Source organism: Pristis pectinata, chromosome 11, assembly GCF_009764475.1.
Source record: "Pristis pectinata isolate sPriPec2 chromosome 11, sPriPec2.1.pri, whole genome shotgun sequence".
In the NCBI taxonomy this organism is placed as follows: domain Eukaryota; kingdom Metazoa; phylum Chordata; class Chondrichthyes; order Rhinopristiformes; family Pristidae; genus Pristis; species Pristis pectinata.
In genome coordinates, this window is record NC_067415.1 from 42876357 (window position 1) to 42902595 (window position 26239).

At 40.7% G+C, this 26239-nt stretch overlaps 2 protein-coding genes across 3 annotated transcripts in view; one reads left to right on the top strand and one right to left on the bottom strand.

The window, feature by feature from the left end:
- Positions 1–697: 697 nt before the first annotated feature.
- LOC127575856 (ankyrin repeat domain-containing protein 42-like) lies at positions 698–26140 on the top strand. The gene is made up of 12 exons (XM_052026051.1): positions 698–758; positions 2010–2170; positions 3426–3533; positions 4166–4285; positions 4994–5129; positions 9218–9418; positions 9704–9829; positions 13037–13142; positions 16660–16829; positions 18014–18140; positions 19346–19487; positions 24001–26140. Exons 1-12 carry the CDS (start codon positions 731–733, stop codon positions 24124–24126), a joined length of 1551 nt encoding a protein of 516 aa, XP_051882011.1. The 5' UTR covers positions 698–730; the 3' UTR covers positions 24127–26140.
- ccdc90b (coiled-coil domain containing 90B) overlaps positions 3689–26239 on the bottom strand; it is a 54174-nt gene continuing 31623 nt past the window's right edge. Inside the window, exons 8-9 of one of the 2 annotated variants that reach the window (XM_052026054.1) lie at positions 4576–4706; positions 3689–4293 (exon numbers count right to left, since the gene is read on the bottom strand). In XM_052026054.1, the coding sequence (XP_051882014.1) occupies positions 4624–4706 (83 nt within the window). In that variant the 3' untranslated portion in view covers positions 3689–4293; positions 4576–4623. The remainder of the gene's footprint in view (positions 4294–4575; positions 4707–26239) is intronic. The other variant, XM_052026052.1, reaches the window with a different exon arrangement.

A 26239-nucleotide genomic window follows, 5' to 3' on the forward strand; every position in this document is an offset into this window, starting at 1 on the left:
GAGCTCTCATTCTCTCTGAACACTTATTTTTTCCTCTCTCTCCTGGGTCTGCCATTCTGTTTCACAGCCACACACATACTCTTCATCTCTTCTATCTTCCCAGTCTCATCCTCATTTTCTCTCTCTCCTCTCCCCCCCCTTTCTGACCCCTCATTCTATCTCTCCCCACCAGCCCCATTCTGACTGTCTCTCTCTCTCTGCCTTCCTGTTCTCCTCCCTGAACCCACATTCTCTCTCTCTTTCTGAGTTCCCATTTGCCATCTCTCTCTCTCTCTCTACCTTCCTGAATTCCTGTTCTCCTTCCTGAACCCACATCCTTTCTCCGAGTTCCCAATTGCCATCTCTCTCTCCCCCTTTCTGTGTTCCCATTTGCCATCTCTCTCCCCCTTTCTGTGTTCCCATTTGCCATCTCTCTCCCCCTTTCTCTGAGTTCCCATTTGCCATCTCTCTCTCTCTCTCTCTCTCTCTCTCACTCACACATTCTCTAAGGAAGACTCGCTTACACACCTCTCACCCCTGATCTCCCACTCTCGGGTATTATGTCTCTTTATACCCAGCCCCCATCCCATCCATATGTACCTCACCCTCTCCATCAAAGGCAACTTCCTCCGGAAATTAAAGCATTTATTTTCATCACCGATTCGGGTAACACCGGAAGTTTATTCCCGTTGCTAATCAAGTGTTGTGCCGTCCCTGCCGGATTCGGGGCTGTGTACAGCCCGTTGCAGCTATGCCGGCAGATTCTGGCATCGCCTTAGGTAAAGTGACCCTGGAGGAGGGGGGGATCTGTGCGGAGCGGGGCAGTGCGTTCTCTAGTGCCGCAGACCGAACGGCATCTGTCCTAAATGTGTCTTATGATCTGTAACGCAAGGCTGAGTATTGGCGAAACAACAGACTTTTCTACAAAAGTTATTTCCTTACACTAAAGACAAGTCTTTGTTCGGATAAGGGAGGTCCGAAATTATTTAAATCTCATTACTTTGTGCTCCTTACGTCTTTGATCAAGTTTTTATTGCTCATTTGCTCCTTTTGCGGCTTGATGTCAGATTTAGTTTATGATGCACCCTTGTTGAGCCCCTAGATGTTTTGCTGCAGTTATGGCTCAATATAAATACAAGCTATTATTTTAAGAACAGGAAATTCAAAAAGTGGACAGGGAAAAAATATTGGCTTGTACTTAGGGGGTTCTGAAGAGATTTCCCAGGATGGTACCAGAGATGCTGAACTTCAGTTACAAGGAGAGAGTAACTATGGTAGGATAGGACATTTTAGAGTGCAGAATGAGATATTTATGTAATGTTTAAAATTAATCCAATCTCTAGAGCTGTGAGGCAATGGTGCAAACGGTTGCACCACTATGCAACCCTTGGATATGTGCTGGTTCAATATTGTACCTTCTTTGAATACTTCCCTCCGTCAATTTTTGTTACCCATTTCATAATCCTTAAATTTAAAACCAGACTTTTGACCCTGCTTCTCCATCTCAAATCATGTATCAAATTCAACTGTAATATGCTCAGATTCACAGCTTGTTCTCCTGCAGTTGACTTCATAATTAATTCTTGTTTTTTTTTGCTAAATCTAGCATGACGTTATTGTTTGTTGGTTTTGGAACAAATTATTCCAGGACGCTTATAAATTAATCAAGAGATTTAATGATTTGCTACTTGAGTTAATTTCTTTTTTCCCCTTATTTCTGTGAAAATTAATAAAATCTCACTGTTAACTTGAACTTGCTGCTGAATGTTTCCCTGATCTCTACATTAGTGTATTTGCTGCATTACTATTGTTTAAAATCTGTAAGTGGTTCTTGCATGCTGTATTGTTCCTCAATTTTATTCAAGCTGTTTCCAGTGGCTGTCCATCCTTACAGAAATGTTTTAATGAAATGAGAGGCACTTGTTGTTTCCTATATCCTAGAAATGCAAAGAAACTCAGTGACATTGAAATAATGCTGTTATTCTCAATTGCCGGTGCATTAATTTTTTTCAAATGTTCTTGTTTCATAGCTGCCAGGAAGAAGTGTTTCGTCAGTATTCATGATGCAGTTAAAGCTGGGGATGTGGCAGAACTTGAGTTAATGGTGAAAAATGGAGCCAGCATTAATGAAGTGGATCCCATTCACAAATTTACTCCTTTGCAATGGGCAGCACACTCTGATAGTTTAGAGGTGAAAAGTTAATTGCCAGTGTTTACCAGTGTTATCAACAGATAAATATATTTAATTTAAAATATATTTAGTGGTATGGTACCTCAATTAAAACATGAAATATATATAAATATATTTATATATAGGGCAGATTTATATATCAGGACAGAGTTGAAATATATATAAATATATTTAGTGTTTTAATTGAGATACCATACTACAGATTTTATCAGCAGTTTGTATATAATGGTTATGGGTTAGGTTTTCTAGGTTCAGGTAACCTGGTAACTAGATGGAGAGGGGAGCTGCCATATCCAGGGAATGATTGTTTTACTATCAATGACTGTGGGCCTTGTTTAGCAGGAGTATTTCCCAGGAATATCAAAAAGTATTCCATGGTCTGGCTCTTTGCATTTGGCCGACAGCTAATTATTCTAATCTTTCTCCAGCTGCAGTGATGCTGATGCCTTTGATTTTCCATTTTCCACCTTCCCTGTGTCCCTGTAAAATCCTGTGGGCCATGTGGTCAGAAACAAACACTGAGGTAGAAGTTTTAGGGAAGCCATGTGAGAAATGAAGACTAAAGAAAGATGCAGAGATTGTAACTACAATAACTAAAGAGTGGGAGCTAAATAAAGATGGTCATAGACATGGTTAACAGTTCCATTACTACCTAGCAATAGTAATGGTAATTACCCCTTTTATATTTCAATTTTATCTGCCTTCTGTTCTATTCCATTCTCCTTTTTTATGCATCTTAAAACTTATTTCAGGACAGAGTTGAAATAAACATTAACTCTGTTCCTTCACAAATGCTGCCAAATCTTCTGAGTAGACTTCCAGCTTTTTCTGTTTTATTACTACTATATGACGTTTCTTAATACGCTTCACTGTGAAAGCAAGCAGATAAGCTAATACTAGTTATCTGCATATCTTAATAATTCCCATTTACTGAGTGCCTTCTGTTTTCAATATTTCTGTCTAATGGTGCCAAAGAGTGGAAATAATAGCTATAGCTACATATGCTAACATGCATTCACCAAGAAACTGAAGATGAGTGAGAGAGTGATAGCTTTGAAATATGATACGATACACAAGGTTCTGCATTAATATTTTTATTTTCTATTTGGCCAGCTTGGTTTTTCATAATTAAATTTACTTATGTGTAATAATCATTCAGATATTTGTAAATCAGCCTTGTTGCCTTAAAAAAGTAGTCCTAATCAGACATAATTTAAAGGAGCAGAATAATTATGATTCACTTGCTATGTTACAGTGCCTGCATTGGTTGCTATGGCATGGTGCTGATATGACTGATATAACTCCCAGGGGATGGACAGCGGCACACATTGCAGCCATTAGGGGTCATGACGCCTGTATGCAGGTAAAGTATCTCAATAGTTTATATTCTTCTGAACTAAAATAAATATTTTAAATAATGCAAACATTTCATTTTGGTATTTGATGCATGCATTTTTTTAATGAGTTTGAGTATATATTTGAGAGGACAGGTGAATGAATAGTGCATTAGTCTTTACATCAAATATTTCACTTCAAAATTCAACAGACTGAGGGGATGAAGGTCATGTCTCTGTTGGCCATAATAGTGCTGCATCCTTTAATTTTAAACATTGTCTGTAAACAGCAACATGGAAGATCATATAGGTGTAGTTAAACTTGACTTAATATTCCTCAGTTCTTTTCCCCAGGATGTAAGTATAGGCAATTACATCTCATATAATAAGTTATCAATACATCTTAACAGCACTAATGATAATCGGTGTGAAAATCCATATCAATGTCTACAGAGTCCATTTTTTTGAAGTTTGGATTATGGTTTATCATTCTAAGGAAATTTATCAAGACTTCAACTTGTAACTTCTTTTTACCTATTTGAGTTTGCCTCTTTCCCAGAAGTGACATTTCTCATCACTGCATTCGCATTGTGAAGTCTTGAAATGATTTCAGGTTTTATCACGAAAACAGCCTAAGCACAATGCGTGTTTTTCTCCTCAGGCCTTGGTAACAAATGGTGCAAACTTAACAGTGAAGGATGATAGAGGTTGCACTCCATTGCACCTGGCGGCTTCTCATGGACATTCGTACACTCTTCAGATGATTCTTCGCAGTGGTGTGGTAATTACCTGTCAGGATTGATTAATATTTCATGTCTCTAGAGGAGAATGGCAATTTTGGGAATTCACTAGTATGATGGTTACATTATTGGACGGGTACTCAGAGGCCTGGACCATTGATCTAGAGATGTGAATTTGAATTCCACCATGCCAGCTGGGAATTTAAATTTAATCATCAGTAAATTTGGGATAACTATATATAAATTAAAATGGTGTTAAGGGTGACCATGAAATGGGAATAGATTATCATTAAAAATCCATCTTGTTCACTATTCTTTTTCAGACCCTTACCTGTCTCAGCTAAATGTGATGCTAAATCCACAGTCATTTGGTTAAGTCTTAATTGGCCACGAAATGGCCTAGCAAGCCACTGAGTCCGCTTGCAACTAAGGATGGACAACAAATGCATGGCCACCTATATCCTGTGAATGAGAAAATAATAAGAAAAAATCAGTATGGAAAGACACCTTTACACACAGATTATAATAAAAAGCAGCTTGAAATTGTTTGCTTTTATTATTGTTCAAATAAATTCACTTAGTTGGGATATTAAAATGACTGGATAATTTGAATACTGAACTAAGTAGAAATGTTTATCTAATTTTATTTAATCATGTAATAGGGAATGAATTCACACACAAGACACCTTCAGCATTTACTGATTTGGGAGCTATAAGACAACTTTTATTTTCTGTTTGTTTATCCTCAGGATACAAATCCAGCAGATAAAAACAATTGGAGGGGAGTCCACTACGCTGCCTTCCATGGAAGGCTGGGCTGTTTGCAGCTTCTGGTCAGGTGGGGAGCAGATGTGAATGAAGTGGATCAAGACGGGAACTTACCAGGTATACAACTGCTGTAATCTCTCAGACGTAGAAGGTTGCCACTGGTAAGAAATGCTCAATTCCCACAAGTGCCAATCAAATAAAAAGTTATTAGACGACAACTTAATTTGTAAGGCTCGGGCCTACAGCCATAGGTACTAAGGTCTTTTGTAATATGTCTCAAGTCCTAACGCACTATACCACAAGTGATATTTTTTGTACTCTTATTCTCATGTGGATATCTTTGTTCCATGAGATTATTCTGACATTTAGGGTATATATATATATATCTATATCTATATATATGTTGACATGTATATGATTAGCTCCACACCTGTTAAAAGTGCTTGTTGTTTGAAGGTTATGATAATCTGACATAGGCTAGAATTTAGTTAAGGCAAAAGAAAGACTTGCCTTTATATTGTGCCATCCATGTTCCTCCACAACTCCCATTCTGCACATCAGCCAGCTGGTCAACTAAGAAGTAAAAGAATACAGGAAATACACAGCAGGTCAGGTAGCCTCTGTGGAGAGAGAAACAGCTTTAACGTTTGGGGTCATTAACCTGAAATGTTAACTCTGTTTCTCTCTCAACAGATGCTGCCTAACCTGCTGAGTACTTCCAGTACTTTGTTTTTATTTCAGATTTCTAGCACCTGCAGTATTTGTTCATTTTCAACAAAGGCAGCCACGTGGTCTAAACTGATTGTCCGGCACTTATTGACGCACTTCCCTGTCCTCTACAGGACAAGTGGTGCACAACTGGAGGCAGTAAGAACTAACCAGAGGGCGACAACCATGCTTGTATTCCCTTACTCCCGTGTGCGAGTGATACTGGTGTTAAGGGGATGCCCTCAGGTGAGGTGCTGGCCAAAAGCAGAGCTGAAACTATTAAAACTTCAACAGTATCACCATTCTTCTTCAACATCAGGCCCACCCTCCCCACCTGCCCCACAGTACTACCCTTGGCCATTATTCATTTCAAATATATAGATATACAAGATCTATAAACTGAGAAGTAGTGCAAGTAGGGAAACTCAAGCTTATGAGAATGGTGATGTTGTAAGTTAGCAATCCAGAGATCTGGACCAGCAGGTAACATTTGTGCAACACAGACATCAGGCTAAGACCATCTCTATTGAGAGAGTCTAATCATGTCCATTTGATGTTCAGTGGTATTACAGAGACCCCACAGCCCAGCATAAAAATGAGTAGAAATTTAACTGGACCAGCTACGCAAGTACTGTGGATATGAGTGCAGGTCAGAGGATGGGAATGCTGTGGGTGATTGATTCACCTCCTCCTTTCCCAAAGCTGTTCTGCCACGAACCGTGATTAAGTACACCACTGGCATGCACAAGTCAGAAATGGGATAGAATCTTCGCCATCAGCACTCAAGAAGCTTGACACCATACAGAACAAAATAGCCTGCTTGATAATCTAAGTATTCATTTCCTCCATCACCAAGGCACTGTGACTGCATCTAAAATGTACTGCAACAATTCTCCAAGGCTTCTTGACAGCACAGCCGAACCAATGGCTTCAGCCACTGGAGGACACCTGCAAGGTCCACCATTAAAAGTCTGCAGCCTGCCACCAGCCAGGCTGCGACCACTTAATGTAGGCACACTGAGAGGCAAAGATGATGGGAAACCAGACACTAAGGAAATTCACAGCAGTGAAGAGGTGACTTTGTAGCAAAGTGGCATGTTTTCATTCACAAATATTTATTTTGTGATTTTTGTTTTAGCATTGTATTGTGGCAAAACTAGCAGTGGTCAGTGGCAGTGGGAAGGTAAGGGGTGAGACTGTTGGTGAATGGGAACTCTAGGTACAGTAACTGGTCTCTCACTTGGATGAGTTCTTCATGAACAATTTGGGCAGAAAATAATCTGTCTAGTTTGCTGCTTCCCTCCTCTTTCCCTTATTTCTACTCTTAGAGTCATAGAGTATACAGCATGGAAACAGGCCCTTCAGCCCAACTTGTCCATGCCCACCAAGGTGCCCACCTAAGCTAGTCCCATTTGGCCCATATCCCTCTAAACCTTACATGTCCACGTACTTATCCAAATGTCTTTTAAATGTTGTCATTTTACATGTCTCAACTGCTTTCTCTGGCAGCTCATTCTATTTCGGCACCACCCTCTGTGTGAAGAAGATGCCCCTCAGGTCCCTTTTAAATCTTTCCCTTCTCATCTTAAACCTATGCCCTATAGTTTTTAGTTCACTTTCCTTGGGAAAAGGACTGTGTGCAATCACCCTTTCTATGCCCTTCATGGTTTTATACACTTCTGTAGGGTCACCCATCAGTCTCCTCTGCACTAAGGAATAAAAGACCTAGCCTGCCCAACCTCTCCCTATAGCTCATGCCCTCAAGTCCTCGCAACGTTCTCCTAAATCTTCTTTGTACTTGTCTTATAATTTTAAGATCAGTGGCTCTTTATACATCCATTGGATGATTGGGCATATGCTGAACCTACTGGGGTGCTGAGGCCAATTTGCGGTATTCAGATTAGGGATAGGGTACTGTACAATCGGCCTCAGCACCCCTGGGTTAAGGAGGGACATGACAAACCAGACAGATCCTGATTAGATTTAGTAAAATCCACTGACCAACACAAGTAAACGCAGAAAAGTGAAGCAGAGGACCAAACTAAATGGTGACACTCTCATCCACCCATCCTTAAATCGCATTAGCCTAATTGTTTTGGACTCGCATTTACAGAGCAACCACTCAGGCTAGTTGCAGGTCCCGATTAATTTGCCATGACATCCCATCAATGTGCAGCATCCACAGATGACATCATCACTGACCAGACCTTTCAATCGTCAGCAGAGGAGGATGGGAGCTGAGAGGGAACAGAACAACAGAGGGCAAAGATCAGTGTAAAGGCAATTTGAAATGCGAGAGGGAGATGGAGGTCAGGGGGCCAAGGAGCAGCTTTGAAACAGAGCAGGACAGAAAATATGCTTCTTCAGCTGCTCGTGATGAGAAGGGCCCAGCTTTCATAATGGTGAGGTTGTACAGCATTTGGTAGACCTCCATTAATCTTAACACCTTCTATACTGAATTCACCAGGGTGGACCACCAGGGTAATCCAATCAGACAGGGAGATTTTGCAGCATACCAGTGGTGTACTTAATCACAGATCACATGGTGGCATGGCTTTCTTTATGTACTTATGCGTATGGGTTTATAATGTTGATAGTAGGCAGTTCTTGTCACCCAGTAGCCACTCTTTGGTTTACCTGATTGCTTCAAACATAACTGGGAGAATTTACTAGTACAAAATGAAGGCATCATGACTGCTGGCAGGGCGTTGTGTAATGATATGCATGAATCACTGCCAATGTTTGCACAAGGCAATGAAGGAGTGGGACACCTGTTACTTTTGGCATTAGGCTGTTTTGATGTGCAGCACCTGCAAAGTAATGTGTGTGCACTGAATAGCAACTTGCACCATGAAGAAACATTCAGTCCTAGCACACTGCGTGCAGACTTTACCTGCTCCTCTTTGGCAGAGGATGCAATAGTGGATGGCAGACCAGAAACTAAACCATAAGTCGTTAATGATCCCTACAAATGGTGCTGGTCCTTCCTGCTGTTGAACAGGTATTTAGCTATGTGAGGTTTACAAGAAAGTTTGTTGAAGTTTAAAATGGCAATCCTGGCGTCGGATCACCATTGCATTCTAACTGATATCAGAATCAGCCTGCTCTGCATGTACCTGGACATTCACCATTTTGGGGAAATGCCTCATCAGTATGGCCCTGGCAAAATCAACGAATGCCATTTTGGGGAAACATGAATGGCACTTGTGACACCAAGAGAAAAGAACTAAGAATCTGAATTTCATCATATAGGGCACACAAAATTCCTGAGTGACCCACATCAGCTTTCTCAGAAGATCACTGCAACAACCAGTCCAGGTTAAATTTTGCCTAATGAAATCAACTACAATGTTAAGATACAGAGTACCACAACTTTATGGATCATTGCACACTTTAATATTATATAAAAATATTTGTACAATAACTTATCGGCGTTATTTTAAAGGCCTTAAGGTTATCCAGTTATAATGTGTTTTTCCTTGCCCTTTTAATTGTAGCTCATCTTGCAGCAATGGAGGGACATCTGCACTGCTTTAAGTTTCTTGTCTGTCAAGGAGTTAGCATGACACATGTATTGACAGCAAGGAATGACCAAGGCGAAACCCCAAATGACCTTGCAAAGAGGTTCTACAAGGACAACATAGCACAGTACATCGCAGCTGTGGAACATGAACGGGATCACCCAGATGATCAAGAAAGTATGCAAAAACAAATGATCGTCAGGAACAGTAGGCATATGTTAAGCAACAGGAACAGGGGGAATGTGTTTTGAGGTACTGGAACAGTGGTAGGGCATATGGGGGCACAGGAGTAGCTGGAGTGTGTGGAGGACATGAAGAGGAAGACAATGCATGGAGATACTGATTTTGTTCAGAGGGGATCATTTCAAAAAATTAGCATTAAGTGGAGAACCTGTAATTTTCTGAAATGTTTAAAGTCATGTTTGCAGGTAATGATCTTTTCCTCTTTGGTATCATTTTTAGATCTTGCATTTCCTGCTCACGCAAGTGCTTTCAAAGGAGATCTTGAGACTCTGCGACAACTAGTGGAATCTGGAGTGATTAACATCAATGAACGAGATGATAAAGGCTCCACACCCATGCATAAAGGTCAGCAGCCATTCCTTTTTCACAACATTAGCTGGCAATAAAAAATCATTTTGGTTAATTAGTGCTTATTGTGGATCATTATACAGGTCTTTTAGTTCTGCAACCTTTATTTAATGGGTGAAGGTGTCAGCTACCCAAAATATTAAATTGATTGCAAAAGTGTATTCAGCTGCAAACTGCCTAATGTTCAACAAAATTGTCACCTGAAGTAATTTGAAGGAGGCTGAGGTTGGTTGAAGTGAAAATTTTCACACCGATTCAGAATGTGTGCTTTTTGAGTTTTGACTCTGGGGATGTTGCTGAGGCAGAAATGAAGTTGGGAGCAAGAGGAAAGTGATCAACAAAACATTACTCCGTAAACTTATTCATTTTACTTTTATCATTTGTATCAAATGGTATGCGATTAGTGCAGGAAGGTGGTGCTGAGGTAAAAGAACAGCCTTGAACTTATTAAATGGAGGGATAGGCACAAGGGGCTGCATGGCCTACTTCTTTTTCCTCTTATGATCTTAATTGATTTTTAAAATACTAGCTCTGATTTTTAAATCCTTCTGTGGCCTAGTCGCTCCTCATGTCTGTATCTCCTTTAACCCTTTAGACCTCCAAAGATGTATACACTCTCTAATGTTGTATATCCCCAAATTTAATCAATCAACCAGTGGTTGCTGTGCCTTCATCTGCCAAGGCCCTAAGCTCAGATGTTCCCTCTCTCGAGTTCTCTTGTATATCTTTAAGCTGCTTCCTAAAAGCCTTCCATCTGCCCAGTATCTTTTTTCATTGACCATCTTCTTGTGTGTTAAATTTTGTTTGGTAATGCTAAAGGTGCATTTTAATTGCAAGCCATCAGTAGGTTTCAAAGCCTAGAAGGTTTGTGTCACAGTTGGAGCTCTGGAGGTGGGTTACAAGAAGCAAGAATTTACCGTCTTAACAGATATCATCAGTATTACACATTCCTGGGATAGAAGTAATGTAGGTTAATTCCTAATTTTCTGAGGTGAACTCTTTCAGTACCCTTATAAAAGGAGCAGTTGGTTCAAATAGTTAGAGTAAAAATAAAGTTGCTACTTTTAAATATTTTTTGATTTTATTCCATGGTACTGATAAAGTAAGAATCAGGAATTTTTCACCACTGCCCGACTGAAATATCTTGAAAGAATTCTGCACATTATCTAACCTAAATACATGTTTCACTAATTCTTTAGATAGAGAGACCTTAACACAAGGGAAGGCTTACTGCTGTTTGTTGCTTCAAACATTCTACATGAAATACCAAAGAAAGGCTTGTGTACATTATCGATACACAAGTATGTATAATTCTTGGCGTGCATAGGAAATGATGTATTGGGGATCTAAATAGGTTGCCAGTTTTAAGACGGTTTGATTCTAGTAAGAAAGTGAATTGTCCAGTTGGGTCACTTTTCAGTTGTAGAGGACCCACTGAGAGATATTTCAGAGCTTAATGGTGTGCAAATAATCTGGACTTTTGTTCCATTTAGATGAACAGAACTTTTTGATGTGCATGTTAATGATTGACGTGGGTCTTGTAGATGTGGATTACTTCCCAGAACAGCCTAAATGCTTACTTTCAGGACTTATGTGGCTCCTCACAACAAGCTGGTGTAACATAAACTGAGAAATTCCTTCAATGGTATGTGACCATTGCAGAAATTCATCTGGTATCATATATTATCAAGTATACATGGTATCAGAATTAAAAAATGACAAAGTTGTCCTTCATTTGTACTGACCATTGGTCAACTGCCATCTGAGCATCATGCATTGTTTTAGACACCAAAACTTAGGAAAGGTGCACTGTTCCTGTAGTGGATATAAGTACAACTTCATTGGAAGGATAAAGGGGCCTAAAGGGTTAAAAGTATCAGGGGATCTAAATGGGTCACTAGTTTTATGACAGTTTATAACTAGCATTCCTTATTGTTTGAAAGATTGGGTGTTGGCATGATTGAAGTGGTTAAAATAATTAAGTAGTCTGAAATGGTGGATGCAGAGAAACTGTTTTCTTCCAGTGAGCCCATCAAGAACAAGAACCAATTTCTTAAGATTAGAACAAGATCACTGAGGAATTAAATCAGGTAACACAATCTCAGATGTGGGGTACTGAAGATCTGGAATTCTGTAACCCAGATGTCTGCAGGTGTTGGGTCAGTTGGAATGTTCAAGTCTATTTTAGATTTTTCTTGTATGGGAATATTGAGGAATGTCGAATAATGGGGTTAGGGTACAGATCAGCTATTGTCAGTTACGTGACACAATAGACTTGAGGTTTTGATTGGCCTTTTCTTATCCTTGTACAACTTTGAGTGTGTGAGGGTGGTGTTAGACTAATTCTCTCATCAGGTAAGTATCATTAACTTGAAACAAGTAGTCTATTGTTTTTCATTGGTGCAATTATGTAACCTATAAGCCTTCATACTAAACTAGATATAAACTAGTTCTTTTACAAAATGTACAAAGGAGGAATTTTAATTCCTGGATGAGAATCCAGTTGGATATTTGAGCTGCCTGCCGAGGATTGCTGTAGGAGATTTAGTTCATCCATTTTAATGGCCAGACCTCATTAATATACATCAGCTCCGGGTGTTCAGAGGCAGTTTGCTGGCTTTGGAATTACTGAGAAGGTGTGTTGAAAGGGTGTTGCCAGCATGTTCGTCATATGGGGATGGTTAGTTAGAAAAACATGGTGGGTGATGGAGGTGGGTAGTGGGGTCGGGTGGGGGAATCTTTAAGCAAAAATGTGCCTGTTCTGCTAGGCCATACACAGGTAAGGTTTACACACATGACAGGGCCTCTGTGTGAATGCTAGAACCACTGTGGGCTGCTCAGTAAATAGTTTCATTAGGGTCATTCCTATTTAACTGACAGTCTCATTTTATTAGCACAATATTTCAGCTAGGATACTGGGAGGCTTCTCAGCTGCCTAAGAAAACAGCTGTGTTAAAATAATCACCAGGCAGCAAATGCAACTTTACGTTTTCTTTAAAAATTCACTTTCTGTCTGACTTCCTCCAAAAACTTGGCTGAAAGAGTTTTCATCTGCAGACTGTGAACATTGAGTTAAATAAGAGAAAGCTGCTGTAATGGAAGTATCATGAACATCAAATAATCCTGTACCCAGTTAAAATGTTTCTCTTTCCTTCCTGACAAGACTGAATTGTTTGTGATGACACTTGCATTTCCAATTCTTAGCTGCTGGGCAAGGTCACCTTGGCTGCCTGCAATGGCTTATAGAAATGGGAGGAGACCACCATATCAAAAATGATGCTGGAGAGACACCGATGGACGTGGCTAAGAGGTAATGAGGACAGAAATCGTTGGAAGCACTCAGCTGGACAGGCAGCAGCTTTTCAGCAAACAGTTAACGTTTTGGGCCAATGATCTTTCATCAATATTTAAAGATAAGTTTCAAGATGCAGGGAAAGAAGAGAAGGGAGGAAAGAACAAATAGCTAGAATGCAGAAGAAATTAGATGAAAAATATGATGATGGTCAAGCAAAACTAGATGGCAATAGGAGAAGTAAAGAAACAAAAGTTGTGTTAGAGGAGGTGTAAATGGTCATAGCGGAATCCTTACCTGAAGTTGTTAAACTCAGTGTGGAGGGTGGATGCTGTTATGCACCTAATCTAAGGATCAGGTGTTATTCCTTCATTGGAACTGCATAGGATGTGAAGGACAGAGAGGTAAAGTGGAATGGGTAGAGAATTGAAGTTACGGGTGACTGGAAGCTCAGGTTAACTCTTGTGGGTTGAATATAGATGTTCTGCCGTTTTATTCCCCCCCCCCCCCCCCCCCCCCCCCCCATTGTTAGAGGAAACCACATTGTGGGGCAACAAATACCATGTACTAAAATAAAAGAAGTACAAGTACAAATAATTTGTTTCTTCACCTGGGAAGTGAGCCTGTGGGGATCATGAAAGAATGAGGTACAAAAAAGAGTTACTGTTAGAGGGTCTGGCATCTGCCATGCCCAGAGGATCAGCAGGACTAGCAGCATCTGCGGGATCCCTGAGAGTGAGGTATAAATGGAGCACCAGGTACATTGGGAACAGTCACCTTGGGAACAGCTGTGATATCAAAGTGCAGGGTTTGGTGTGGAGGGTGAGTAGTGATCAGGTAAGTCTTATTATCTCTTCAGAAGAAACTGGTGACAAAGGAAATGGCAGTTAGGATAGCGGTATGTTCTTCCTGCAACATGTGGGAGATGAGAGACGTTTCCAATGTCCCTGGTGACCATGCCTGTGGAAAGGTGTGTCCAGCTGCAACTCCTATCTGACTGCACTGAGCAGTTAGAACTGTGGTTGGACATGCTATGGAGCACCCGTGATGCAGAAAATCATTGATGGTATGCTTAGTGAGTTTCATTTATTAGTATGTTTTATATTTCATTGTGTTCAAAATTTCAAAGGAAATATGGTGTATTGCAGTCTGCTAACATACCTCATTGATTATAGTTATATTGCATGCATAATCTGCTACATAGTTAAAATGAAAATGAGAAGTACACAAGTGGTGTGTGGAATTATTTGTATCCATCTGAAGCACATTTCAAAATTTCTGTTTTTCACCTGTGTTTTTCAAAATTACTAATAGAAAAACACTTGCAACATGAAAGCCATCATTTGTAAAAGGTGGCTTGCTTTGAGTGACTTGACACTTTAGAGTAAAATCTAGAAAAACAATTGAAACTATACATTACAGAAAACATACAGTGAGAGGGGCCCTCCCAGTAAGATCCGTCCTGCACGGTTGGGGCATCACCCCCAGCGCGCGCTGCCCCCGGGAGGACTGCGCCGGGGACGAGATGGTCGCCCACCTCTTTGCGGGCTGTGGGTTCGCGAGGAGGGTGTGGCGAAAGATGCAGGGGTCCTTGTCACGTTTCATCCCCAGCAGCAGCGTAACGGAGGATTCTCTGATCTACGGGCTGTTCCCAGGGACACACACAGAGACGAACATCAACTGCTGCTGGAAGGTCATCAACTCGGTGAAAGACGCCCTTTGGTCTGCCCGAAAATTGTTGGGCTCCCAGCACTGCGAGATGTCCGTAGGGGAATGCTGCCGACTGGCACATTCCAGGCTGCAGGAGTACGTGCTGAGGGACGCACTGAAGCTGGGTGCAGCCAGCGCGAGGGCTCGGTGGGGAAGGACGACAGTTTAGGGTTCTTCTGCCACAGGAGGAGGAGGAGCGAGGTCAGGCGAGGAAGCCGCTCAAAGGTTGTAAATATGGGATTGAGGTATCACCCCAGGGAGCCACACGTGTGGCATCGGTGCTGTGTTTTTATATATATAAAAAGGTAACACTAAGAATTGAACTGTACACGAATGTAAAGGTTTGAACAGTTTTTATTATTGTATATAGTTTCCTTTATTATGAATAAAGTTTATTTTGTTTAAAAAAAAAGGATTTCAAATGATTGTAGACCTTAGCTCAGAAAATACGTGGTAATTCCATAAGACTCCTGCATAACTTCAAGTGGGGTTTGTAGAAATAGTAAAAGCTTGTGCTTTCAGGAAACCTTAAGGGAATGGAGCCTCTGCTACACCAAACAAGACCATTTTAAGGGAGCAAATTGACACTGAGAATGGAAAATTGTGTGTGCTTTTAGCCTTCACTGTAACGCAGCATATGTTCAGTGGAGACAGTACTGGTCAGGCCAGTAGTCATAGAGATGTACAACATTGAAATAGGCCCTTTGGCCCACTGAGTCTGTGCCAGCCATCAACCACCCATTCACACTAATCCTACATTAGTCCCTTTTTTCATTCTCTCCACGTTCTCATTACCTCCCTTCACATTCTACCACTCAACCCACACAGTAGGGACGATTTACCTACCAACCCGCACTCTTTGAGCTGTGGGAGGGAACTAGAGAGCCGGGAGGAAACCCACGCAGCCACGGAGAGAACGTGTAAACTCCACATAGATAGCACCCGATGTCAGGATTGAAACAGGGTCTCTGCTGCTGTGAGGCAGTGGCTCTACAAGCTGTGCCACTGTGCTTTCCTCTGTGCCCCACTACCACTGTGCTGCCCAGTAGCTGTGGTGGACATTGGGGTAGATTGTCGCTCTGCACCCCCAGGTTTATTTTTTACGTATGGCCAAATGGAATAGGGCGCGATACCTGGTTTCCAGGGGAAACGCTCCCCTTTTCCACCTGTAGAAAGCCTTTTACAGCTGGAATTTTCCAGACTGTGGTAATGGCAGGTGCTCATTGCAGACGAGATAATTAAGGCTTGTTATTTTGCACTGGGAATTCTGGCAGGGCTCCAGGTGGTTGGTTGCCTCTTGGTGCTTATGCTAAGATGTGCTGCCAAATGGATTTCACCCTGAATGCAGTCAATGGATGAAACAGCTGAGGTTACACACAGTGAGTTGACTGTTCATTATGTGTGTTTTTTAATGTAAAGTAAACAACCATCCCCTTACTACAAGTCTTCTGACATAAATTGAATATGTGTGAATTTCCCTCTAATATAAAATCCATTTAAAAGCACTCACGGTAAACTACGTTTGTTGCAGCAACTGTTTTCTGAAATGTTAATGAAACTGATATGGAGGTAAAAAGAGAATATCCCAAATCCAAACACTTACTTTGGTGAAAAGAATTCCCTAAATATTTGCAAGAGCTGGTTCAAATTAGAAGCAGTTGTTATGCTCCTATTGACCTTAAATTTGTTCTTGGTCCTTGTTCTAAAAGTACGTATATAATAGCTTTATGTTATAGTCAGATATACATTTACTGCAAATGAAAATCTCTCCTGTCTTTTGGGGACCAATCCAGCGCAGACTAACCATTTCACTTGTACAATGTAGGTTTTCCCAGTTGGCTGCTGTTAAACTCCTGGGAGGAGGTATAGATGATGTCTCGGATGAAGAGCTGAATGAAGGCAATTCCAGTTTCTTTGACCAACATGGTGTTGAAAGGAGTACAGATAACCAGGACAGCACTAACCACTGTCCTGCTCAGAAAAGGGAAGCTAGGAGTAAGTTTGTGCGCTTTACATTAAGCAATGAGCAAATCTGCACAGTGCATTGCAATAATAACAGGAGGAGATACTGTTCTGACTAGATCATGGATAATATCTTGTTGTTTTCCAAGTTGCATTGAAGAGATTGACAGTAGCTAAAATGAGTGTTGAACAGGGAGAAAATGCAAAGTGTATAAGCAATTTTGGCCAACACAGGCACCCCCACGTCCACCGTGAGTTACCTTTTTTTCATACCCACTTCTTGTTTTAGATCCTGAAATGGCTCCAGCAACATCCAATTCAACTTTACACAGAGGTGATGGTTGCCTTGTTTAGTTTTATTCATTCCTGGGACTTGGACATCACCTGCAAGTTCAGCATTTATTTCCCATTCCTAATTATCCTTGAGTAACTTGTTAGGCCATTTCAGAATGAATTTAAAGTCACCCACTGCTTTATACAGTGAAGAGGGTGAACAAAATAAGTTTCTCTAACAGCAGCTTCATGGTCCCATTATTCATATTTGTTTTTTTCTTCCAGACTTGTTTAATTAACTGAACTTAAACTTCCAAGCTGCCATATGAAATTTGAATTCTATCACTCAACAGCTTCAGTCTGTTTGTGGGTTACTGTTTCAGTTAATTAAATGTTATTCTAATGTATCACAACTCGAGCCTGAAATGGCTACAGCATTGAATTGCCCAGCTATTTTTTTGTCCCTGCTTACATACATGCTTTCCTATCAGCTGCATAATGCATATTCCATTTTGGTTTCAAGATAAAAGAAATATGAGGAAAGGAGTGAAGCACACAATACACTGTGGCACTAACTAATCCTTTACTCTGCTATTTCTTTTCTGCAGTGATAAATCCCAAAAGTGAAAATCAAGTTTATGAGCGTAGGAACACATCCTCGGTAGAATGCACTGAAAATGTGCTATACTAATGTATGTACTTCGAACTCTGGCTTTAAAATCTGGTTCTGTTATCCTTAATAGAATCAAATTTTGGAAGTTGAGTGCGACATGCAGCCCCCAATATATTACATATTAAGTGCAAAAGAACAGAATTTTCCCCTAGTTATTTTTCTTAAATATTGGTATTTTAAGCTCCATATCCAGCATTTATATTTGAATAGCAAAGCACTCTGGAAAATACATTTTTCTTTAATAATCAACATCTCATGTAAATCGATGCAGTGAGAGCCTACAAGAAGATTGAGAAATTTGAGCGGTTATTGGAAATTGCCAAAAGCAACTACAAGCAACTTGGAGGTATGCTGGAGGAAGATCAGCTCCAACGGAAGGAAAAGAAAGAAGCAGAAAGGTACTTATCAGCTTCTTGTTAGTATTAATGTAATGTTTGAACTGCCACTGTCAGCAGAGAATAGCACTCAGCATCAGTATCAGAAAATTGTGTCTGTGCTGCCTCTGAGCTGCCCATTGAAATAAATATTTGGAAAGTTTAAAATGAGGTTTTCTCTCATCAGTATCTAACTAGAAGTAGATCTTAAGCAAAAATTGATTTAATTATTTTTCTGATGAGAACGATTACTTTTTTTTAGGGTCAGTTTAGGAACAAAATGTCAGCTACTGTCTTTTGGTAACAAAGTGCACGATTGTAGTTTACCAGATTAACTTTAATTGAAATCAAGATAAAGCAATATGTGGAAACAGTGCATCTCTTCTTCAAATTAACTTAAACTAACAAGTTTGTGTGGACTAAATGCTTAAGGTGTGACTGCGTGGAGTTGCTGTGGTAGGATGTGACCTCACTTGTGCATTTTGTGGAAAACCTAATTCTCCAGATCAGCATTTTGTTTTAGTTAAAGGACAGAGCATTCAGTCATTGAAGTGTAGAAAGTGCTTTAGTATAAACTGGACCCACTTAATGTCATTTAGCAGTGCTGCAAACCACAACTGTGTAAAGAAGTGGGAAACATTGACATAGCATTACTGTCGGAGAGAGCTACACTGGTCATCAAAAGTAGATATTCCTGTATTTTCAAAAACACTAAGTTAAATTCACATTCCAGCTATAAATTCAAATTGGAAGAACACTGCTCCTGGGAAGATTAGATTCTAAACCTGTTTTTATAGCAAGTTTCATTATGATTTTTCTTTCTCTCAGCATGAACTGTTAAACTGATCCATGATCAGTTGTAATTGGGGTCTTGGATTTTAGGATTCACCCATGCTCCCTATTCTTCCTGTCAAAACAGGGTTTCTATTTTCCTCTTTCATTACAGACACTCTGTGCTGTGTTAGATGACGTCTGTAATGGCACATCTCTTGGCTAAGGAAAATCAGACGGGCCTTCTGCCCATGATTGTACAGCAACCCTTGCTCAGAGTCCACAAATCAGATGCATGGTGAGGACTCTTCTGCACTTAGCTGTTACTTCTCCCATAATTTTAAGGATGTGCTGGAACTCAGTCTCAGAGCTCTCCCAATGTTGGGTGTGGAGCAGCACTTTGAATATTTGGTGCGTAAGGACAGTGATGATGCGGAACACAATTTGCCTTTGTACAGAATACTGCAGGAGCTACGGGCTCAACTAGAGTACGAACGTCTACGGCGAGAGAAGTTGGAGTGTCAACTGGATGACTGCCGAGCTGAAATAGGTCACTTGAATCACTGTTTGGAGAAGATGAAGATGTCCAGCAGTTCTGTGGTGAGTGGGTTAATTGACTCGTCTAGGTTGAAGAAGCTTGGATTTTGAATTTTGGCAAAGTACTGCAAGGTGCGTTTAATTTTAGTAGAGAACTCAGTGAATATTTTGCAAGGACAATCACTCTCAACTTTCCTCTGGCATTCAGTATTTGCATTCACCTCTGAATCAAGGCTGTCATGAAATCTGGAGCCAAGTGGTTCTGGCAGAACCCAAACCAACAGAGTAGCTGAAAAGGAAAAGATTGCAGGCGTTGGAAATCTGAAATAAAATCAGAAGATGCTGGGGATACTCAGCAGGTCAGGCATCATCTGTGGAGGGGGAAAGAGAGCTAATGTTTCCGGTTGATGACTATTTGTCAGAACTAGAAAAGCAAGAAAACCAACCTATTTTGTTGCAGAGTGGGGAGGAGTAGAGAGAGCAAAGGGAACTGCTGTGTTCTGCTTCTCATGGTTCAAGCATGTTCTTGCATTTTTTCCCCCTCCTTTTTAGGCAGGTCAGTTATGATTTACTGGAGGGCACCAAAAGCATTTCTGTCACCTGCACAAATTTGGTCACCACCCTATCACAGACATTTCCTTTGTTGCATGCTTGGGTCCATCATGGATGATGATGGTTCTGTCCTTCTCTTCCTGTTTTTGACTTGTTGATTGCCATTCTCAGTCGGATGCAGTAGAACTTTATAACATAATCATAGGAATTTGCATCATAGAGACCATTTAACTCTTGTTTCCATGCTGGTTGAAAGAGCTATTCAGCCTAACAAGTTGGCCCATAGTCTTTTCATTGTGACACTTGAAGTGCACTTTCAAGTACTTTCAAATGCAGCGTGTTTTTATTCCTCTACCACCCTTTTAGGCAGCAAGTTCTAGACACCCTTCATTTGTGGGTGAAATACCTTCTCAAGTTGCCTCTATTCTTTTTACCAGTGACCTGAGCCGAAGTCCCTGACTACTGACAATTCCTCTAAGGGAAGCAGATCCTCCCCATTCAGTCTATCCAGGCCCCTTATAATTTCACACAGCTTTAATTAAATTTCTCCTTGGCCCCCTCTGTTTCAAAGAAAGCAACCTTAGCCTAAGCAAAATATTTGTCACTGAAATATTTCAGACTGGTAACATCCTTGAAAATCTCTGTACTTTCTCCAGTGCTGATTTTCCTTTCAGTATTTTTTTCCAAAAGTATACTTTATACTTTATCCATAAAATCTACAATAATATAATTGGGACATGTCTACACCAACAATTCAATATGTTCACATACAATATGTCAATGTCACTAATGTTTCATCCCCAAACTTTCCATCAGTGAAAGGCTGTGACACAGGGTAGAGCCTCTCTGTTTTCATGGAGATATAGAGTCATAAAGCACGGTGGCCCTTCGTCCCTCTGAGTCCGTACCAACTATCAAACACCCATTTATTACTAATCCTACATTGATCCTATTTCACTCTCCCCACATTTCCATGAACTCTCCCTAGATTCTATCACTTACTTACACATTCAGGGCAATTTACAGTGAACAACCTGCATGGCTTTGGGATGTGGGAAGACAATGAAGCACCTGGAGGAAACCCACACAGTCAAGGGAGAATGTGTAAATTCCACATGGACCATACCAGAGGTCAGGATTGAACCCTGTTCACTGGAACTGTGAGGTAGCAGCTCCACCAGTCATGCCATTTTTTCCTCACAGAAACATTTTTGAGGGGCTGGTAGTGCGGCATGGTCTAATTGATTGGAGTGTTCAGCGGCAGCAAGATCGGGCCCATCCTTTGCAAAACTGGGCACAGGTCAAACTTGGTATGTTGTGACACTTGATGTTTGCATACCCTGGTTGTATGATCAACATGATGCAGCTACACACAAAGGTGGCCATCAGAATGAGGGCACTGTTGGGTAGGTTTCTCCCCTCTTTCTGTGAAGATACAGTACGTACATCACCTCTCTACAGACAAGATCCTTTTTAGATCTCCAGATGAAATGGAAGATAGCTCGGGGGACTGCCATGGTGCAGGAGTGGGGTTCAGGTCTCCCAGTGCCATGTTCAGCAACACCGACAGCATCTCGCACCTGTCAATCAAGTCCTTCCCCGCCATCAAGAGGGAGCACCTCCTACACATTCACAACTTCTGTTTCACCTTGGCTATCTGCTCCAGCTAATTCTTGCTGCATGTCCTAGCTCCTCTGAATCAGATTCCTGGCATCTTCAGGTAATCAAAGGGTTGGGGCAGTTGTGAAAGAGTATGGCCTCACTAAGGTTATGATTTACTCTGACTCCCTCAGGTTGGTTCAGACTGGTCACAGATGATAACCATCTGCAGATCCACCATGGCTCCGAGCAAAAAACAGTGCTGCCGTCCATGTACAGGGAGGCTTTGACTTGAGTGGCCCTGCTGCCCGGAATTGTCACTCCCCTTATGCCCATGTCTTTCCTCATGGACTTGGTAATACACAAAACACAATACACAAAAAAAGGCAGGGGAGAGAGGAGAAAAAAAAGCCTTGATTGATTCCAGATTTGATGAGTAAGCGCTCTGTTTCCCACCCTTTAACTTGGACTGTGGTGCTGAGACTGTCAGTGATCTTCTAGTCAACCAGTACCACGCCCATGGCCATGGAAAATGATGGTCAGTGTGCCTCTATTGTATCTTCCCTTGCTTGGTATATATTTCATCTGGGACTGGTAATTTGTTTACTTCCAAAGATACTGTTTATTTATTCATTTTTTTATGTTGAGGGGCATTGCTGGCGAGGTGATGGTGAGCTACCTTCCTGAACCTCTGCAGTCCTTATGATGAAGTTACTCCCACAATGGTGTTGAGGAGGGATTTCCAGGGTTTGCAACAGAAACAATGAAGGAAGGTACAAATACTTCCAAGTGAAGATGGTGGATATCTTGGAGTGGAATCTGCAGGTGGTACTGTTCCATGTGCCTTTGGCCCTAAGTCGCTCTGGGTGGTAGAAGTTGTATGTTTGGGTGTTCCTGGATGTTATAGTGAGTCTCTGCAGTTAATTTTGAAGATGACATCCATTGCAGCCACATTGTTAGTGGTGGAGGTAATGAATGTGTCATTTGGTTGATGGGGTGTCATCAAGAGGACTGCTTCATCCTGGATGGTTCTATTGTCTTGTAGGTGGTAGAAAAATATAGGGTGTCTGGAGGTGAATCATCAGCTGCAGGACACCCAGTCTCTGAACTGCTTTGTTTCCACGGTATTTATGCTGCTAATCCAGCTAATTTTCCAATCAATGATGATCCCCCCTCCCCGGGATGTTGATAGTGGGTTACACTGTAATGGTGATATGTTGAATGTCTCGGGTCCATGGTTAGACTCTCTCATGTTGGAGATGGTCATTGCCTTGCACCTTTTGTAGTACGAGTGTTACTTGCCATTTATCAGCCTACGCCTGAATGTTGTCTAGGCGTGACTGCTTCATTTGCTCAGGAGTTGTGAATGGAATGGAGAATAGCGCAATCATTAGTAAACTTCCCATTTCTGAACTTGTGATGGAAGGAAGGTGATTGATGGTTGGGCCCTAGGACACAACTCTGAGGGATCCCTGCAGTGATGTCTTTGGGCTGAGGTCATTGACCTCCAATGCCCACGACCATTCCTTTGTGCAAGGTACGAGTCCAACCACTGGAATGTTTTCGTCTCAACGCCCATTTTTACCAGTGCCCCTCCAACCACACCACATTGTCATTCCAAACTGTTCCCATCTATTTTGCCTCTATTACCTTTTTGTTTCTGACGATCTCTATTCTTTGTCGTCCTCTTGCTCTTCAATATATTTATAATATCTTTAGGATTTCCATGATTTTATTTCTTCATGCCTTCTCTTTTCTAATTTCCTTTCTAATTTCAGCTCCTGCACTGTCCATGTTTCTCAAGGCCTTTTGCTGTATCGAACCCTTGGTTCCTGCCGGAGGGGCTTTCATTTTCTTTTGCCTTATTCCACCCTCTTGACATTCAAGTGTCTCTAGATTTGCATGTCACACACTTTCCCTTTGAATATATTTGCACTGAACCCTTGCAATCTACTTTCAGAATACTGATGGATGTGTCCAAGTTGTTGCTTGATAAATATTATATTGTGAGTGATAACTATCAGCCATTGGTTGTATAATCTGAGGGACAGCTCTCCCTTAATGGATCCAGTCTGAAATGTTGGTGAGAGAGACTTTGCTGAGTTGCTTTGGATTGGGTTGTCTGAATTTTGTAGTGATTTTTTTTAAAGAAATGAATCAATTTGCTCTCTGGTAGAGAGTTAGCATGGACACAATGGAGTGAAAGGCCTTCTCCTCTGCTCTAACCATTCTATGAATCTAGCTTGGAGGTATTAGGTGTCAACTATGTACTGAGATTCTCCTGCTCGATAACTGTGGCAGGTTCCTCTATCTGTTAATGAACTATTTGTCTTTACTCCTCTACCATTATTTATCAGAAATGATTGTTACAAATTGCGCAATATTATCTATGCCTAGATTGAATTATTTCCTTTTGCCTCCGTAGGAAGAAAATTTTGAAGAACCATTTAAGGGGAGAAAAACAGCAAAGAATAAACAGATGCTCAGCAGTGGAGGTGTTTTTGTGCGACGTATCCCTGATAGGAACAGCTTCAATCACAGACCCCTTTGACAGCCCACTCCCCACCCCCCAATCAGGTTCAAGTTCAACATCAATTCCAAACTATAGACTGGGCTTCATTTAAATTGCTCCCCTATTTTTCACTTTATTGAAATCACTAAATCAGGAATTTTACTGTGGCTTCTTGGACAGCTTATGTTTGAGTTTGAAATATAATTGAAGTCTTATTTCTACGTCAGGCCACACATTCATTGTGTGGGCTAATGAGTAAGCACAGTTATTCATTGTGAATTATGGTGGTAAGTATTAGTTGTTCAATTTAGATGCAGAATTACATTGCATATTTATGATTTGTACATGCAGAAATATAGTAATAATTATGCCAGATAGTTAAATATGTACTTTTCCAATTAAATGATCATATCTGCTGGTAACACATTTTATTTCAAAGCTTCAACAATGCTATTTAAATGCATCTTTAAAACCTTATGTTTGGGTCAGATGTTTCTGGTTGGTTCTCATCTGGAGATTCTATTGCTAAGAAGAGGGGATTAAACAGGGAGGAGGGAGATGAGATGGGGAAGAACAGAAGTGTAACAATGGGCGAGGAAGAGATGGGAGAGGGAGGCAGGGATGAAAGAAGAGGTTTTAGGAGGAGGCAAGTGTTGCTTTCGTTAGACACAACATTAACATTTTTAGAAACAGACACAGGTGCCTTGTGCTTAGCTGCAGACAGCTTGGGGCGGGAGGGATTGCCTTGGCTGCCACCTCAGGGGCTAATCCCTGAACTCAGCTGCTGAAGCTGAGGAGGAAAATGATGCAACAGACAATGTTAGACAAACAGGTTTAAGATGTAATTGAAAATTTACCTTTTATAAAAACAATCTACCAGTAGTTGGCAGCATTGGAAGTAAAGAACTTTAGGCTGTTCCGCAGTGACCCCTGATGACCACTGCCTGCTTCTGCATGCAGTTTCATAGCAGTCCTTCAGATTTGCCCAAGCTGGTCTCCTGCCTACTCCTCTTCAAAATAGCACCAAGGAATCAGTTTTGTTCAACTGAGAAAACAGATGTTTAACATTGTCCAAATGAGGGCACCTCCAGGATTTGCCCTCAAGTCCAGAACCATGTGCAAGTCTGTAGTGGGACAGGAATCTACGCTCTTTTGACAGAGGTAAGATTTCTACCACTAAATCTCACTGACAAGTTTCCCAAGGCCATCTGTGAGGGACAATAAAAGAGGGAGAGGAGTTAAGAAAGAATATTCTGTTGAATGATTATTCTGTCAGTCAGTTGAGGAGCAGGGGCACACTTTTTTGCAAACTGATAATCCAGATCACTACTTTAGGATACTCTTGGGAAAGCTATTCTATTTTAACCAATTCTTACTGATAATTTTAGTTACATGCATAGCAAAACAAATTTATTAACAGCCCAAATGATCAACCAAACAATAACAATGTACAATGGTTTCCTTACTTTAAAATGCAGTGTACGGTGGCAGTTGTTTTTACTTATTTGACAGCATAATTAGCTTGAAATCATTTTTAAAGTCCTTACCAGTTCTGGAGACTCATCAGTAATTTGAACTTTTGATTTCCCATCATCTTATCATAAACATTTAAGCTCTCTACTTTTTCTTTATAAACACTCCTTAATGGATATTATGTTGGCATTGTTTATTTTTATATATAGAAGCTTGCTCCAAATTGACCAGACACCTGTATTAATGGATACATTTTACTTTAAAAAGGCTTTTCATTAGAATTCGGTTCCTTTAATGGATGTCTGTTCCAAATATGTGCCATTACATATTGCAGTGGAAAATCTTATAGTCTTAAGTTCCAAAAAAAAAACTTCAAATGTTTCCAGAGCAAAATGTACTTCCCTCTTTCAAGTCTTTGTTAGAATCTGTACATTATTTGTATATAGTGGGTATGTATTTACAAGCATAGTTTCCACTTTTTTTTCTGGAACAGAAAGATTTTTAATGTGAATTATGGCTCTGATTTTGGGCAGGTATTATTGAAGGTGAATATGCAATAAGACTCCAGAAAAACTACATTAGCTCCTGACTTTAGCTCAGTTATTTTTTTATTTGCCTTTATCGCACCATTCAGCTGTCTGAACACAAAGAAGCTACCTTCAACTTTGTGTTTCCAAAT

Coding starts and splice junctions, on each gene's coding strand:
- LOC127575856 (XM_052026051.1), top strand. CDS start 731: ATGCCGGCAGATTCTGGCATCGCCTTAG. Junction 4,286..4,993: donor TGATTCTTCGCAGTGGTGTG/GTAATTACCTGT, acceptor GTTTATCCTCAG/GATACAAATCCAGCAGATAA. Junction 9,419..9,703: donor TCACCCAGATGATCAAGAAA/GTATGCAAAAAC, acceptor TATCATTTTTAG/ATCTTGCATTTCCTGCTCAC.